The sequence below is a fragment of the Tachyglossus aculeatus genome, chromosome 3, assembly GCF_015852505.1.
Source record: "Tachyglossus aculeatus isolate mTacAcu1 chromosome 3, mTacAcu1.pri, whole genome shotgun sequence".
Taxonomy (NCBI): Eukaryota; Metazoa; Chordata; class Mammalia; order Monotremata; family Tachyglossidae; genus Tachyglossus; species Tachyglossus aculeatus.
This window is the reverse complement of record NC_052068.1, coordinates 49,016,547-49,031,404: the sequence shown is the minus strand read 5'-3', so window position 1 is coordinate 49,031,404 and position 14,858 is coordinate 49,016,547. Positions and strand designations below refer to the sequence as shown.

Below are 14,858 nucleotides of genomic sequence, written 5' to 3'. Positions count from 1 at the left end.
CAGTGCTCTGCACACAGTAAGCGCTCAATAAATACAATTGAATGGTCAAGGACTGGGCCTCTTGTCAGGGCGATGGGGGCTCACCCCAGGATTTGGGCTGCAGGGGAGCCCTTGGTGAACAGCTGGGCAACAGTGCTGAAAGACTCCAAGGGCACTTAAGTGGGATTGGGAGGGTTCAGGATTATTCGGCATCTTGCAGGCTGATGTCTGTTTGAAATGATCCAAATTAGAGCTAGAGCTATAATGGAACATTTGGGAGGGGGTGGCCTAGTGGATAGAGCACGGGCCTGGGATTCAGAAGGACCTGGGTCTAATCCCTGCTCTGCCACTTTTCTGCTATGTGTGACCTTGGGCAAGTCACTTCACTTTTCTGTACCCCTGTTTCCTCATCCAAAAATGGGGATTAAGACGGAACCCTATTTGGGACAGGGACTACGTACAATGTGATTAGCTTGTATCTACTCCAGCGCTTAGTACCATGCCTGGAACACAGTAAGTCCTTAACAAATGCCATTAAAAAAAAGGAAAAAAAGAAGGGAGAATGTAAAGGGAAGACAGAAAAAGGAGCTTGAGGGAGGTGGGAAGGAGGAGGGAAAAGGAAGAGATGTTGGATGCAGATCCCTGCAACTTCTTCTTGGTCTTGGAACATATTAATACACTTTACATTAATTCCTGTGGGAAACTGTACTTAGTCTAGTGCTTTTTGTATTTTACTGTTTTCATGAGAACTGATTAAGAGTGTTAAAAGTGGGGAGTCTTTGTATTCTCTGAAATCTATATAAAATTCAGAGAAAATTGATGAGAGAGAAAAGATCTTGTTTTTACTCTCTATCACCAAAATTGACTGTTTAAAAAAAAAGAAGCCATTCCAGCTTCCTAAAGCTGAACAGTAGTGGTTTCCCCTTGCTGAGTCAAGCCTCCTTCTCGTGATGTTTTTTACTTCAAAATTTGCTCACATGATGAAGAACAAATCTGCTCACAGAGCAAGTTTTCCTTCATCATCATCATCAATGGTATTTATTAGACATCAGTGGTATTTATTGGATGGTTATTTTGTGCAGAGCATTATACTAAAAGCTTGGAAGTTTATAGATTTGTGAGTCTGGATGATCACACCTGAGTTTGCAGGTATGAATGTGTTCTTATCTTATGGGTCTTTTTCATTTAAAATGCATTATTTTAGCTTTTATTTTTATGGCTTACAAAAAAAATCTATATCACAAGTCTTATTTGATACTACTCCTCTTTTACAGCCTTTGCAAACGATGACAATAGCCAAAGCTACACTCTCCATGACATAAATAATGGCATTAAAAACTTTGCGTAAGTTAGGCATCAGATCTCATTGTCAAGCCAAAATTTAACAGTGTTTAAATCCTGGCCAGGAGGGGAGGTATATATTAGAGTATTTAGAATAGCCATATGCAAGAAATAACCTTAGGGGCCAGTTCCGCAAGGAAACCTAAAACTCATGCATGGAATGGGAAGAAGGGAAAAAAATTCATAGCAATTATGCATTTAAAAGTGAATAAGTCTTACAAAGATCATATTTCTAATTACATGTCAATTAAATTGATGACAGTGGAGATATTGATAAACCATCAATACAAATGCACTGTTGATTGAAAGCAATCAGCATATTAGTTTGTCTTTATGGGATCTTTAAATGTCTTAAGCTCAGCTGGCAGTGAGAATTTTAGAATCCTGTTGTACCTCAGAGAGGCAGGTCAGATGTAGGTAACAGAGCATCTGAAAACGAGATGGCTTTAGCCTATTAAACATCTTTAATGTTTTTTTTCTGTATCCTTAGGTTTACATGATTTGGGGTTAGAAAGCAGGTTATATCAAATGAAACCCATAAGTTCCAGGAAGGTGGCAGAGTAATGCTCAATATGGAAGTAAAATAACCCAAAATTTCAGACAATATCAAATTTGTATATTTCTTGAAAGATATTAAATAGAATTCATCCAAACTTTGCTTCTGGATGCAAAATAGTCAAGTTGAGTTAAAAAGTACCCATGCAATATTTATTATTTTAGGGATCCAACCCTCCCACATCCATATTTTTAGGCATGATTGTGATTTTAGGCATGCTGTTGTAGATTAGCTTTTTATTTAATTAATACTGTGTCCAATGCTTCAATTAGTCTTGAGGTATAGAACACTGTAGCCATGGGATTGTGTTGGAACATTCCTGCCTTTTAAAATATGTGATTATCAAGTGAATCATGTTTTAATAAAAGAGAAATAAAATGCAATTTTTTTTAACAGTGGTGCTTAATCAAGCATGAAGCATATAAAGTGAGCCTGGTGTCATCCTTATTCTTTGTTGGTTTGTTGATTGGAAATATCACCTTTGGCCCATTGTCTGACAAATTTGGCCGGAAGCCTGTATTTTTGACAGGTAAGATCCTCAAATTAGTTCATTTTAATTTAAAATTATTTTCTTTATGTGTTTCACAAGTGGGAATCAGAAAACCTGGGTTCTATTGCTGGCTCAGATGTGTGACTCTGGGCAAGTCATTTAACTTCTATGTGCCTAAATTTTCTCATCTGTGAAATGGAGATTAAATATCAGTTCTTCCTCTTATCTAGATAATGAGCCTCATATCTCTGTCAATCAATCAATCAATTGTATTTATTGAGCGCTTACTGTGTGCAGAACACTGTACTAAGCGCTTGGGAAGTACAAGTTGGCAACATATAGAGACGGTCCCTACCCAACAGTGGGCTGACAGTCTAGAAGGGGGAGACAGAGAACAAAACAAAACATATTAACAAAATAAAATAAATAGAATAGATATGTACAAGTAAAATAAATGAATAAATAGAGTAATAAATATGTACAAACATATATACAGGTGCTGTGGGGAAGGGAAGGAGGTAAGGCGGGGGGATGGACGGGAAGGAGGGGGAGAGGAAGGAGGGGGCTCAGTCTGGGAAGGCCTTCTGGAGGAGGTGAGTTCTCAGTAGGCCCTTGAAGGGAGGAAGAGAGCTAGATTGGCGGATGTGGGGAGGGAAGGCATTCCAGGCCAGGGGGATGACGTTGGCCGGGGGTCGACTGCGGGACAGGCGAGAACGAGGAACGGTGAGGAGTTTAGTGGCAGAGGAGCGGAGGGTGCGGGCTGGGCTGTAGAAGGAGAGAAGGGAGGTGAGGTAGGAGGGGGCGAGGCGATGGAGAGCCTTGAAGCCCAGGGTGAGGAGTTTCTGCCTGATGCGTAGGTTGATTGGTAGCCACTGGAGATTTTGTATCTCCCCCAGTTCTGAGTACAGTGCTTGTCACTTAGTAAACGCTTAACAAATACCACACATTATGACTATAATTATGGAGATCCCTTTTTTAAATTAATGATGATAATAATAATATAGTAATAATAATGGTACTTGTTAAGCACTCACTAAGTGCCAAGAACTGTAGTAAGTATTGGGGTAGATACAAAGTAATCAGGTTGGTCACAGTCCCTGTCTCACATGTGGCTCACAGTCTCAGTAGGAGGGAAAACAGGCATCGAATCCCCATTTTACAGATGAGGAAACTGGGACATAGAGAAGTTAAGAGAGTAAGAGTCTTGAATTCATCCTTATACTGTGAACTCATTGGAGGTCAGGTCTCTCTTCTACCATTCACTGTCTTTAGATAGTGCTTTGCATATAGCTGGCACTCTGAGAGTAATTAGAAAGATTATGCCACTGCTGCATGCTCAAGCATCGAAATAAGTTAATAATAATAATAATAATGATGGTATTTGTTAAGCGCTTACTATGTGCAAAGCACTGTTCTAAGCGCTAGGGGGGAATACAGGGTGATCAGGTAAGTTGTTGTACTATTCCCCTCTCCCCTCTCAGGGCCGCACCTGGAGAATTTCCAGTTCTCCAGCAGTCTTGACTATGGGAGGGAGAGTCAAGAGGAGGCCTATCCATTCCATTTCTAGTTTGGGCAGTGGCTAGTGAGTGGCAGACAATCTGCTATAAGTCAAAACTCACCTGTGCCGGGCCGCAGCGGCATGGGAGAGAGTCGAGGGCGGAGACTCAAGTTTATGGCACAGAAGGAGGCAATGGTAAACCATTTCTGTATTTTTAGGAAAACTCTATGGCTACACTACCGGGACAGTTGCAGATGGAGGTGGGGCGTTCTGGGAGAGATGTGTCCATGGCGTTGCTATGGGCCGGAGGTGACTCAACAGTATAAGACAAGACTATTCCCCTCTATCCTTTTACATCAAACTATTCAGATTATATTTATCAATTTATGATTCAACCATCAAAACAGTGCTTGGCACATAGTAAGCACTTAACAAATACCAACATTATTATTATTATTATTATTATTATTAAAAACAGTGTGGCCTACTGCGACCTAGTTGAAAGACCAGGGGACTGGGAAACAGAAAGCTTCAATCAGTCATGCCAGTCAGTCATTAAGGCAGCCTTGCCTAGTGGATAGCGCACTGGCCTGGTAGTCAGAAGGTCATGGGTTCTAATCGTGGCTCCGTCCCTTGTCTGCTATGTGATCTTGGGCAAGTAACTTCACTTCTCTGGGCCTCAGTTACCTCATGTGCTAAATGTGGATTAAGACTGTGAGCCCAGTGTGGGACAGGGACTGTGTTCAGCTTGATTTGCTCTTATGCCCTCCCCACCAACCCCCGGAGCTTAGTACAGTGCCTGCCACATAGTAAGTGCTACAGTGCTTTGCACATAGTAAGTGCTTAATAAATGCCATTAAAAAAGAAACAAATACCACAATTATTATTATTATTAGTCAAAGGTATTTGAGTGCCTACTGTGTGCACAGCACTGTAATAAATGCTTGGGAAAGTACAGTAGAGAAGCAGCATGGCTCAGTGGAAAGAGCATGGGCTTGGGAGTCAGAGGTCATGGGTTCTAATCCTGGTCCACCACTTGTCAGCTGTGTGACTTTGGACAAGTCACGTAATTTCTCTGTGCCTCAGTTACCTCATCTGTAAAATGGGGATTAAGACTGTGAGCCCCATGTGGGACAACCTGATCACCTTGTATCACCCCCAGCGCTTAACAGTGTTTTGCACATAGTAAGCGCTTAACAAATGCCATTATTATTATTATTATTACAGTACAGTGAGATGGTAGGTGTGCTCTCTGCCCCAAAATAAGCATTCATTCCTTCAGTCAGTCATATTTATTTAGCACTTACTGTGTGCAGAGCACACAGTATGGCCTAGTGAAAAGAGCATTGTCCTGGGAGTCAGAGGACTTTGGTTCTTCTCCTGGCTCTGCCACTTCTCTGCTGGGTGACCTTGTCGCTTCATTTCTCTGGGCCTCAGTTACCCCAATTGTAAAATGGGGATTAAGACTGTAAACCCCACATGGGACAAGGATTGTGTCCCATCTGATTATCTGGTATCTACCCCAGTGCTTAGTACAGTGCATGGCACATGGTAAGCACTTAACAAATATCATTAAAAGAAAAAAAAGAAAAAAGGTTACAGTTTAGAGGGGGAGACAGACATTAAAATATATAAAGGGTAGGGGAAATAGTATAAGAATATTTACATAAGTACATTGGGCCTGGGGGTGAGTAGCAAAGTGCGTAAGGGGAACAAAGCTAACCGCATAGTTGCCCATGGGTTTAGACTTGGATTGAAATTTGGTGTTAGATTTGGTCCCATCTTTGCCGTATCTGCTGCATAACATTGGATGTCATATCAGTTGTCTGTTCCTGTCTCCTCATCTGTAAAATGGAGATAAGAAATCCATTCTCCCTACCCCTTAAAGTCCTCTAGATTATAGGCTCATTGTGGGCAGGGAATGTGCCTGTTATATTGCTATATTTTGTACTCTCCCAAGGACTTAATACAGTGTTCTGCATACTGTAAGTGCTTAATAAATATGATTGACTGACTGATTTAGATTATGTGGCCCATTCATGAAGGACAGGGAATGTGTCTGACTTGATTAGATGAACATCTCCATCTGGATGTCTGTCTGCCACCTAAAACTCAATATGTCCAAGACTGAACTCCTTATCTTCCCTCCCAAAACCTACCCTCTCCCTGACTTTCCCATCACTGTAGATGGCACTACCATCATTCCCGTCTCACAAGCCCGCAACCTTGGTGTCATCCTCGACTCCGCTCTCTCATTCACCCCACACATCCAGTCCGTCAGCAAAACCTGCCAGTCTCACCTCCGCAACATCGCCAAGATCCGCCCTTTCCTCTCCATCCAAACCGCTACCTTGCTGGTTCAATTTCTCATCATATCCCGACTGGATTACTGCATCAGCCTCCTCTCCGATTTCCCATCCTTCTGTTTCTCCCCACTTCAATCTATACTTCATGCCACTGCCTGGATCATCTTTGTGCAGAAACGCTCTGGGCATGTTACTCCCCTCCTCAAAAATCTCCAGTGGCTACCAATCAATCTGCGCATCAGGCAGAAACTCCTCAACCTCGGCTTCAAGGCTCTCCATCACCTTGCCCCCTCCTAACTCACCTCCCTTCTCTCCTTCTACAGCCCAGCCCGCACCTTCCACTCCTCTGCCGCTAACCTCCTCACTGTACCTCATTCTTGCCTGTCACGCCATCGACCCCTGGCCCACGTCCTTCCTCTGGCCTGGAATGCCCTCCCTCCCGACATCTGCCAGGCTAGCTCGTTTCCTCCCTTCAAAGCCCTACTGAGAGCTCACCTCCTCCAGGAGGCCTTCCCAGACTGAGCCTCCTTTTTCCTCTCCTCCTCCCTACCCCCCTGCCATACCTCCTTCCCCTCCCCACAGCACTTGTATATGTATATTTGTACAGATTTATTACTTTATTTATTTTACTTGCACATATTTACTATTCTGTTTATTTTGTTAATGATGTGATAGCTTTAATTCTATTTGTTCTGACGATTTTGACACCCATCTATGTGTTTTGTTTTGTTGTCTGTCTCCCCCTTCTAGACTGTGAGCCCGTTGTTGGGTAGGGACCGTCTCTATATGTTGCCGACTTGTACTTCCCAGGTGCTTAGTACAGTGCTCTACACACAGTAAGCGCTCAATAAATATGATTGAATGAATGAATTAGCTTATATTTACTCCAGTGCTTAGCACAGTGTTTAGCATTTGGCAAGCAATTAAAAAAATGCTATAAATAAAAGAAGAAGCAGAAGAAATATACTGGACCAAAAGAGCATTCATCCAAGTCACTAACCTTTTTCCAACAGTGGAACCAAGGGATGAATGAATTAAGTGAGAAAGGTAGCTTTGACATCTGCTCTGATGGTTGGGGATATTTTTTCCAACATCCTTAACTTTTCATATTGCTCGAATAATCCAAGAGTCATTATACTGCTTTGTCTTAGACATGTCCAGAAGAAACGGAGGAAAACTAGAAAGGCAATTTCAAGTTTAATGTCAATAAAGTGGACCTTCAAGACTCCTAGTTTGTTTTCAGCTATAATTTGGGATTGGTTGCCGTGGAGGAGTGAGAGGCTGTGGGCTTCAGATACTACCCCACAGACTCTTGTTCTAGCCCCATTCTCCAGACCTGGGAATGGTAAAGCCCATCCCTAGAGAGAGTGGGGCCTGACTGGGTTAGCCACTTGGATCCTAGGCAGTCCTGCAGCACTGTTTCCAAATTTGTGGTACTTCAGGAATTCTGGAAACTCTTCCTGCTCATGTTCTCACCCCCGCATTCTCCTCTGCTGAGGCCATCTCTGGAGACCAGATGCACCAGGACAACAGCAGGTTTACTTGCTGGCTTCCCATGGTTGGTACTCCTGGTTCCACATGTTGCCATAGTCCCAGAAATAAAGCTCCACGGACCCAAACTGCTTCTTCGCATGTGTCCTGCAGCCTAAGGAAGGTGGCATGGGTAGGACTACTCTGCTGTGTTCCTGTCAGTGGTGTAGATAATAATGAATAGTGATGATTATGTCATTTGTTAAGTGTTTACTATGTGCCAAGCACTGTTCTAAGTGCTGAGGTAGATTCAAGGTAATCAGGTTGTCCCATATGGGGTTCACAGTTTTAATACCCACTTTAGAGATGAGGTAATTGAGGCACAGAGAAGTTAAGTGACTTGCCCAAAATCACACTGCTGACAAGTGGTGGAGCTGGGATTAGACCCCACAACCTCTGATTCCCAAACCTGTGCTCTTTCCACTAAGACACGCTGCTTCTCATGATCCCTGGTGGCGCTTCCAGGTCTATGGCATCACCAAGGGAGCTTAGGAGAAACAATTGAGGACCTGGGAATCCACTTAATAATAATAATTTTGGTATTTGCTAAGTGCTTACTCTGTGTCAGGCAATGTACTAAGCACTGGGGTGGATACAAGCAACTTGGGTTGGACATAGTCCCTGCCCCATGTTTTACGATCTCAATCCCCATTTTACAGATAAAGTAACTGAGGCACAGAGAATAATAATGATAATGATGGCATTTGTTAAGCGCTTACTATGTGCAAAGTACTGTTCTAAACGCTGGGGGGTGATACAAGGTGATCAAGTTGTCCCACATGGGGCTCACTGTCTTAATCCCTATTTTACAGATGAGGTAACTGAGGCTCAGAGAAGTTAAGTGACTTGCCCAAGGTCACACAGCAGACATGTGGTGGAGTCGGGATTCGAACCCATGACCTTCTGACTCCCAGGCCTTTGTTTATTCACTGTGCCATGCTCCCAGCACTACCTACCTTTTCTCCAAATGGCTCTGCCTCTTATGATGGGGTGGGGTGATGACAGGGGTGTCTGGAGCTCTGTCTGGGCTGGTGGTGTGGGTATGGGGTTGGGGGGTCCTTTTTCAAAAAAACCTAAAAGTATGATATGTTGGCTGGAGGGGCTCTAGAGATGCCTATTTGTTACTGCATGCCAGAAAAACGAAACCTGAATTCAGGATGGCCAAACCATAAGAAAGACAACTTGTTAATATCTTTATGGATATGTCACTAAAGTATTGTAAGTGAAAATTTGGGTTCCAGCTGCCCAGCTTGATGTGGATTCCATGTTTTTCCTTTGAAGTAGAAGAATAGATCTTACTTCATCCTACATTTTAGATTAATAATTTGGACAATTTAGCCATCAAAGGAAATGAGCTAAATGTTTTTCTTTTGAAATACAGTAAATGGCATGTCTAAAAGCGTCTAGAGGTTTACACATTTTATTGATTTTTAAATTTTGAATGTTTAGGTGGACTATAGTTGAAGCCATGGGAGTGAATGAGTTTTCCAAGGACATGGGTGTAGATGGAGAATAGTAGAAGGGGACCCGAACTGAGGCTTGAGGGACTCCTATGGTTAGAGAGTGGGAGGCAGAAGAGGAGCCTGTGAAAGAGATTGAGAATGAGCAGCTAGAGAGATAGGAGAAGAACCAGAGGAGGACAGTGTCAGCAAAGCCAAGGTTGGATAATGCTTCCAGGAGAAGGGGGTGGTTGAAGGCTGCTGAGAGGTCAAGGAGGATTAGCATGGACTAGAGGCCGTTTTATTTGGCAAGTAGGTGATCATTCATGACCTTTAAGAGGGTAGTTTTCGTAGGCTGAAGGGGGCGGAACCCAGGTTGGAGGGGGTCAAGGAGAGAATCGGAGGAAAAGAAGTAGAGACATTGGGTGTAGACAAATCCCTCAAGGAGTCTTGAGATGAATAGTAAGAGGGAGCTAGGCAATAACTGGAGGGAGCCGTGGGGTCAAGGGATGGTTTTTTTAAAGATAGGGGAGACGTGCATGTTTGAAAGAAGTGGTGAAGAAGCCATTAAAAAATGAACAATTGAAGATGGTGATTAGGGAGGGAAGAAGGGAGGGGTCAACTGCTTTGACAGGGTGCTATGGGATGGGGTCAGAGGCACAGGTGGAGGGGGTAGATTTTAATAAGTGGGAGATTTTCTCTTGAGATACTGTTGTGAGAGATGGGGGAGTTGCTGAAGGGGCAGGAGCAGGGAGGGACTGGAGAGGAACAGGGAAGATGGTTTCTTCCCTGTTGGTTTCAATTTCCTCAATAAAGTATGTGGCTAGGTCATCAGGGACAAGAGATCGGGGGAAGCAGGGAGTCAGGGAGTTTGAAGAGGAAATTAAAGGCTAATTCTCGGGTTCCTAGTTGGAGTTTATGTCTTTGGAATATGGGGAAGGGAGAAGATGGGAGTATGATGGGTGTACATATGTGTGTACATGTGTGTTAGACACTGGTTTGGTTTTATAGGCAGTTTTCAGAATACAGTCTCTTGGAAATGACTGAGCATGAAGCTGGTTCAGTTCATCAAAAGTTTGGATAAACAAACAAGCACTCAGCAATTTAGTTGGTTATCTGAACTCCTCTTTCTAGTGGTCCAAATTGGTCTCAGTTTGCAGAGGCAGTTATTTGGATGATTTGCTTTCTATCATGTGATCCCACTCCTTAGAGAAGAAATAATAATAATAATAGTAATGACATTTATTAAGCGCTTACTATGTGCAAAGCACTGTTCTAAGTGCTGGGGAGGATACAAGGTGATCAAGTTGTCCCACGTGGGGCTCACAGTCTTAATCCCCATTTTACAGATGAGGTAACTGAGGCACAGATAAGTGACTTGCCCAAAGTCACACAATGGACAATTGGCAGAACCAGGATTTGAACCCATGACCTCTGACTCCAAAGCCCGAGCTCTTTCTACTGAGCCACACTAGTTGAGATAGTGTAAAGAGTATCTTAAATATTTAAAATGGAAGCTGAAATACTTTAGCTTCAGTGTCTCCCATCTGTATGATTTGACAACTAAAAGATGCTGTATCTTCTTTCTTTGGGCCAAATAGTAACCATTAGTGTCTAAATAATTATGGTGTAGTGATATAGGATTCATGCAACCAAATAATTGCCTGAGGAGTGAACCAAGTGTTTTGCCTTCATACAGCAGCTTTATTAAACGGTATCCGTTTCCTAAAAGATAAACAATTTGAAGCATTAGTTATTGCTCAAAAGTCACTGGTTTTGACCAGTTTCAATACCTCTTAAATAATAATAATAATGAAGGTATTCATTAAGCTCTTACTATGTGCCAAGCACTGTTCTAAGCACTGGGATAAATACAAGGCTATCAGGTTGGGGCTCGCAGTCTTAATCCCCATTGTACAGATGAGGTAACTGAGGCACAGAGAAGTTAAGTGACTTGCCCAAAGTTACACAGCTGACAAGTGGCAGAGCTGTGGTTAGAACCTATGACCCCTGACTCCTAAGCCCATGCTCTTTCCACTAAGTAACGCTTAAATCAGTAAGGGAAGAGGCATTAGGTATGCTATATACTGCTTATCAGATGAAAATGCTTTCTTCCTATATTGAAATATTGTAAACTCTTGTCTCCAGAATTCAGCAAGGGAGTAAATAGACCCCATTTCTCATGAAGTTATGAGTTAGCATTCTTTATGCTAAACATAATCTATGTCTGCCTTATTTTACCTTCTTTGTATTTGAATAGTTTCACATTGCAGCTGTGCTGGGGGTGACTTTCCTTCAGGTAAATGCAAGAAAATTTACCAAGTGCATTGACATTTCAGTGGTCTTGAGATCTTTGGAAGAAAAGGTCAAAGGGAAGAGGACGAGAACTGCCATTGGCCTGTAGAATTAGAAATAGCATTTCATATGTCAGGTCCAAAGGACATGTACATCTGGAAAAAAAGAAATGTGTAAGAATGGCTCTAAACAAAAATCTCTGATAGACCCAAAACATCCATGTTTAGGTGAATCATATTTTTATACAGAACAGGTTTTTCTGGGAATTCTCCTTTTCATCTTAGAGTTGTAGTCTGGAAGATTTAAATGATTTAAAAGATTTATTTTCCGTTCAAGAAACAAAGCTCAGTTCAAGATTCCAGTTTGATACAGAATTAGAGAGCCCTCTTTGTAGTTGTGTGGTCATTTTAGTGAGTCATGGATCGTGGATCTTGACATCTGACCTGCTGTGGTCAGAAAGAAGAACGGGAGGGCGGAAAATGCTTGTGTCTTTCCAGAGACCACATGGTGAGTTAGGGGCCAAAACAGGACTCAAAGTTCCTGAACTTTTCGTCCTGTGCATAGACCACTGAGAGGAGTGCATATGTCCAGTGCAGCAGGCAGCCTCTTTGAAGAAAAATTGCAACAGATTCTCCCAACCCATGAATTTTGCGTATCCAGGAAAACTTATAATCTGACTAGGTGTTATATGTTCAAAATGCCAGACATACTGGCAGTGAGAAGAAATAATTTCCATTTCTATAGTTTCCACTTTGAAGCTCTTTGAAGGGAAAATTTGAGAAGACTATGATGTAAGCTATTTTCCCATGCTTCTGGCCCCTATGGAGTGTCACTGCATAAAGAAATTGTCTGACTTGGTCTTCTTTTTCCTATGTGGAAGCTAGTCTATCTGATCTGATTGGACGATCGGTATCTAACAGTTTCCTCCTGAAGGATGTATGATATATCCGTGGCTCAGAGCATATCCATGGCTCAGAGCATGGCTTTTAGATTCAAATTGGTCATTTTCCTCTCCATTTTAGTGTTCCTTTTTTCTTTCCCCTTCCCTTCTCCTGCACCCCATTTTCAACTGTTTAGGAACTTCTTTGCCTATTTGTGCATGTTTGCTGTTTGGCTGCCTTTCTGGGCTTTGATCCAATGTAGTTTAACTTTGTTTATTGTATTACAAATTCTGTTTTTTAAAATGGGTGTTTTAATTAAGAACAATCAGATTTTAGGTTTGAGAAAATGCCCTCTGGTTCAACGCACCTCCCCATTTTGGGTTTATTTTAATCCCTCGCTCATGTATTTTCACTGTTTCCTCCATCTTCTTCTCTAGAAACACATTTCAATCTCTCTAGAATATATTTAAACTTTTAGATTCAGATTCTTAGCTACCTAAATAAGTCATTGCGTTAATTTATTACCCTGTCTGAATATTTTCCCCACGTTTTCTATTTAAAGATACTGCTCTTTCCTTCAGTTTTAGATCATTTATGTACAGTGTCTTGTTTTATGAAGAGATCTTTTAGCTCTGCAACTCAAGACTGCAAAACATTGCAGATAAGTGGAAGATATTTATGAAGGAAAGTTACTTACAGCTTGTGTAAGTACATTCTCTGTGGACAAATCCCTCCTCAAACATTCATCATCTTAAATGGGAGAATTTAGTATTCTTTATGCAGTTCATTTGGAATATTCCCACTCTCTTATAGCTTTAAAAAATTAGACATCATATGTTATGGGGGAGTTCCTGTAAAATGTCCAATTAAATTGCAATGAATTTTACTCCTCTATATGTCAGGAAATATTATAGCACACACATTTAACAACAGTTATTCAAATTTCACAAGCTTCTTAGTGGTTTATAATGGTATCTGAAATAGGCAGATCATATTTCTATTTTTATGGAAACAATTTCATATTCTCTCTAAAATTATTTCTTTTCACTGTATATAAAATGGGGCATTTTCCCATTGTGTCTTTATAACTTCAGGTTTCATACTACTTTGTAATTTTATGCACAAATTTGTATTATTTTTTGAAGGGAGGGAATGTTCTTTTGCCAGACCAGGTTATGAAGTAATAACATATGTAAAATGTTTTATGCAGGTCTCCTTTTTGATGTCATCTTTGGTTATATTTCGGCATTTGCTCCAAGTTATGGAGTGTTTGCCTTGTCACGCCTTGGTGTTGGAGTGATGAATGGTGGAATGTCATTAGTGTCTTTCGTTTTGACCCAAGAGTATGTGGGAAAAACATTTTGGGCATTAACAGGTAAGACTGAAGAACATTTCCTGTGCAAAAAGATGTTCAGTTTTGTTAAACATATGTTAACGTGAATTTACTTTAGAAACGAGGGAGTGGGGATCAAGTTGCTTACAAAATGAATGATCCCATACTGTAGACCATGACGTCTCGGTGGCTGCTGCAACCCAAATACTTCATAATACAGTGTGAGCAGAGGCTCTAGAGAGCCAGTCTGAGATATTTGGAACACCTGTGCCAGCCTCTCCCACAATCACACAATGAGGTGCAGTTGTGGCATTCCTCCCAAAATCCAGTTCTGAGACCTGTTGCCATTCTTCCCCCTAGATTCTGCTCACAATCCCTTCAAGAAACTCATGTTCATTCAGGTGACAATCTAGCCTCCCCTCACAGGATGTGACTCTAATCTGGAAAATGAACTGTAGCCAGCTGTATCTGTTGATGCAGCCATAAGACTGTGTATCAGCCTAGGGATGGAGTGATTTGAGAAATGCTTTGTATATGGAGAACAAAGCAATGGAGCCAGCAGAACCAGGAGATGGGGGCAGGAGGAATGAGACAGAGTTGAAGGGCTAATAAAAGGAACAAGGAAAATTCCGGAGGAAGGAAGGAAGGAAGGGGCAGAAAGGAGGTTATGAGTGACAGAAAATCATTGTGGCAACCTGAAGGAGTAATTATGCAATCAGAGAAATGTGAACCAAACATATTAAAGGAGCGTCTGCTGATTGTGGGACACTCTGTTGAAGCAAATGTGAAAAAGCATTAAAAGATTGTAAATTCCTTGTCATCAAGGAACTTACATGCAAGTGAGAAAAATGAGAGATCTAACTTGGTGAACATTTTTGGGAAGAAGCATTGCTTAGTGGGAAAGTGCACTAGGGCTGGGAGTCAGGAGACCTGGTTTTGTGTCCCAGCTATGCCAGTAGCCTTCTGTGGGGCCTTGGCCAAATTTGTTAAGTTCTCTGGGCCTCAGAGTCCTCACTTGTTAAAGGGAGATAAGACAGATTGTGCTCTTTGTATGGGACAGGCGCTCTGTCCCATCTCAGCACTTAGTATATAGTGAATGCTTAATAAATGTCACATATATTATTATTTTACTATAGTCAAAATGGAAGACTGTATATATACAATACCTATAACATACTTATTAATAGAGTTAAAATGAGAGTATACATAT

At 41.7% G+C, this 14,858-nt stretch overlaps 1 protein-coding gene across 1 annotated transcript in view; it reads left to right on the top strand.

Annotated features, from left to right (window-relative positions):
- LOC119925208 (solute carrier family 22 member 15-like) overlaps positions 1–14,858 on the top strand; it is a 77,732-nt gene that overhangs the window by 19,749 nt on the left and 43,125 nt on the right. The window contains exons 3-4 of the mRNA XM_038743301.1: positions 2,273–2,405; positions 13,526–13,690. Of these exons, the coding sequence (XP_038599229.1) occupies positions 2,273–2,405; positions 13,526–13,690 (298 nt within the window). The remainder of the gene's footprint in view (positions 1–2,272; positions 2,406–13,525; positions 13,691–14,858) is intronic.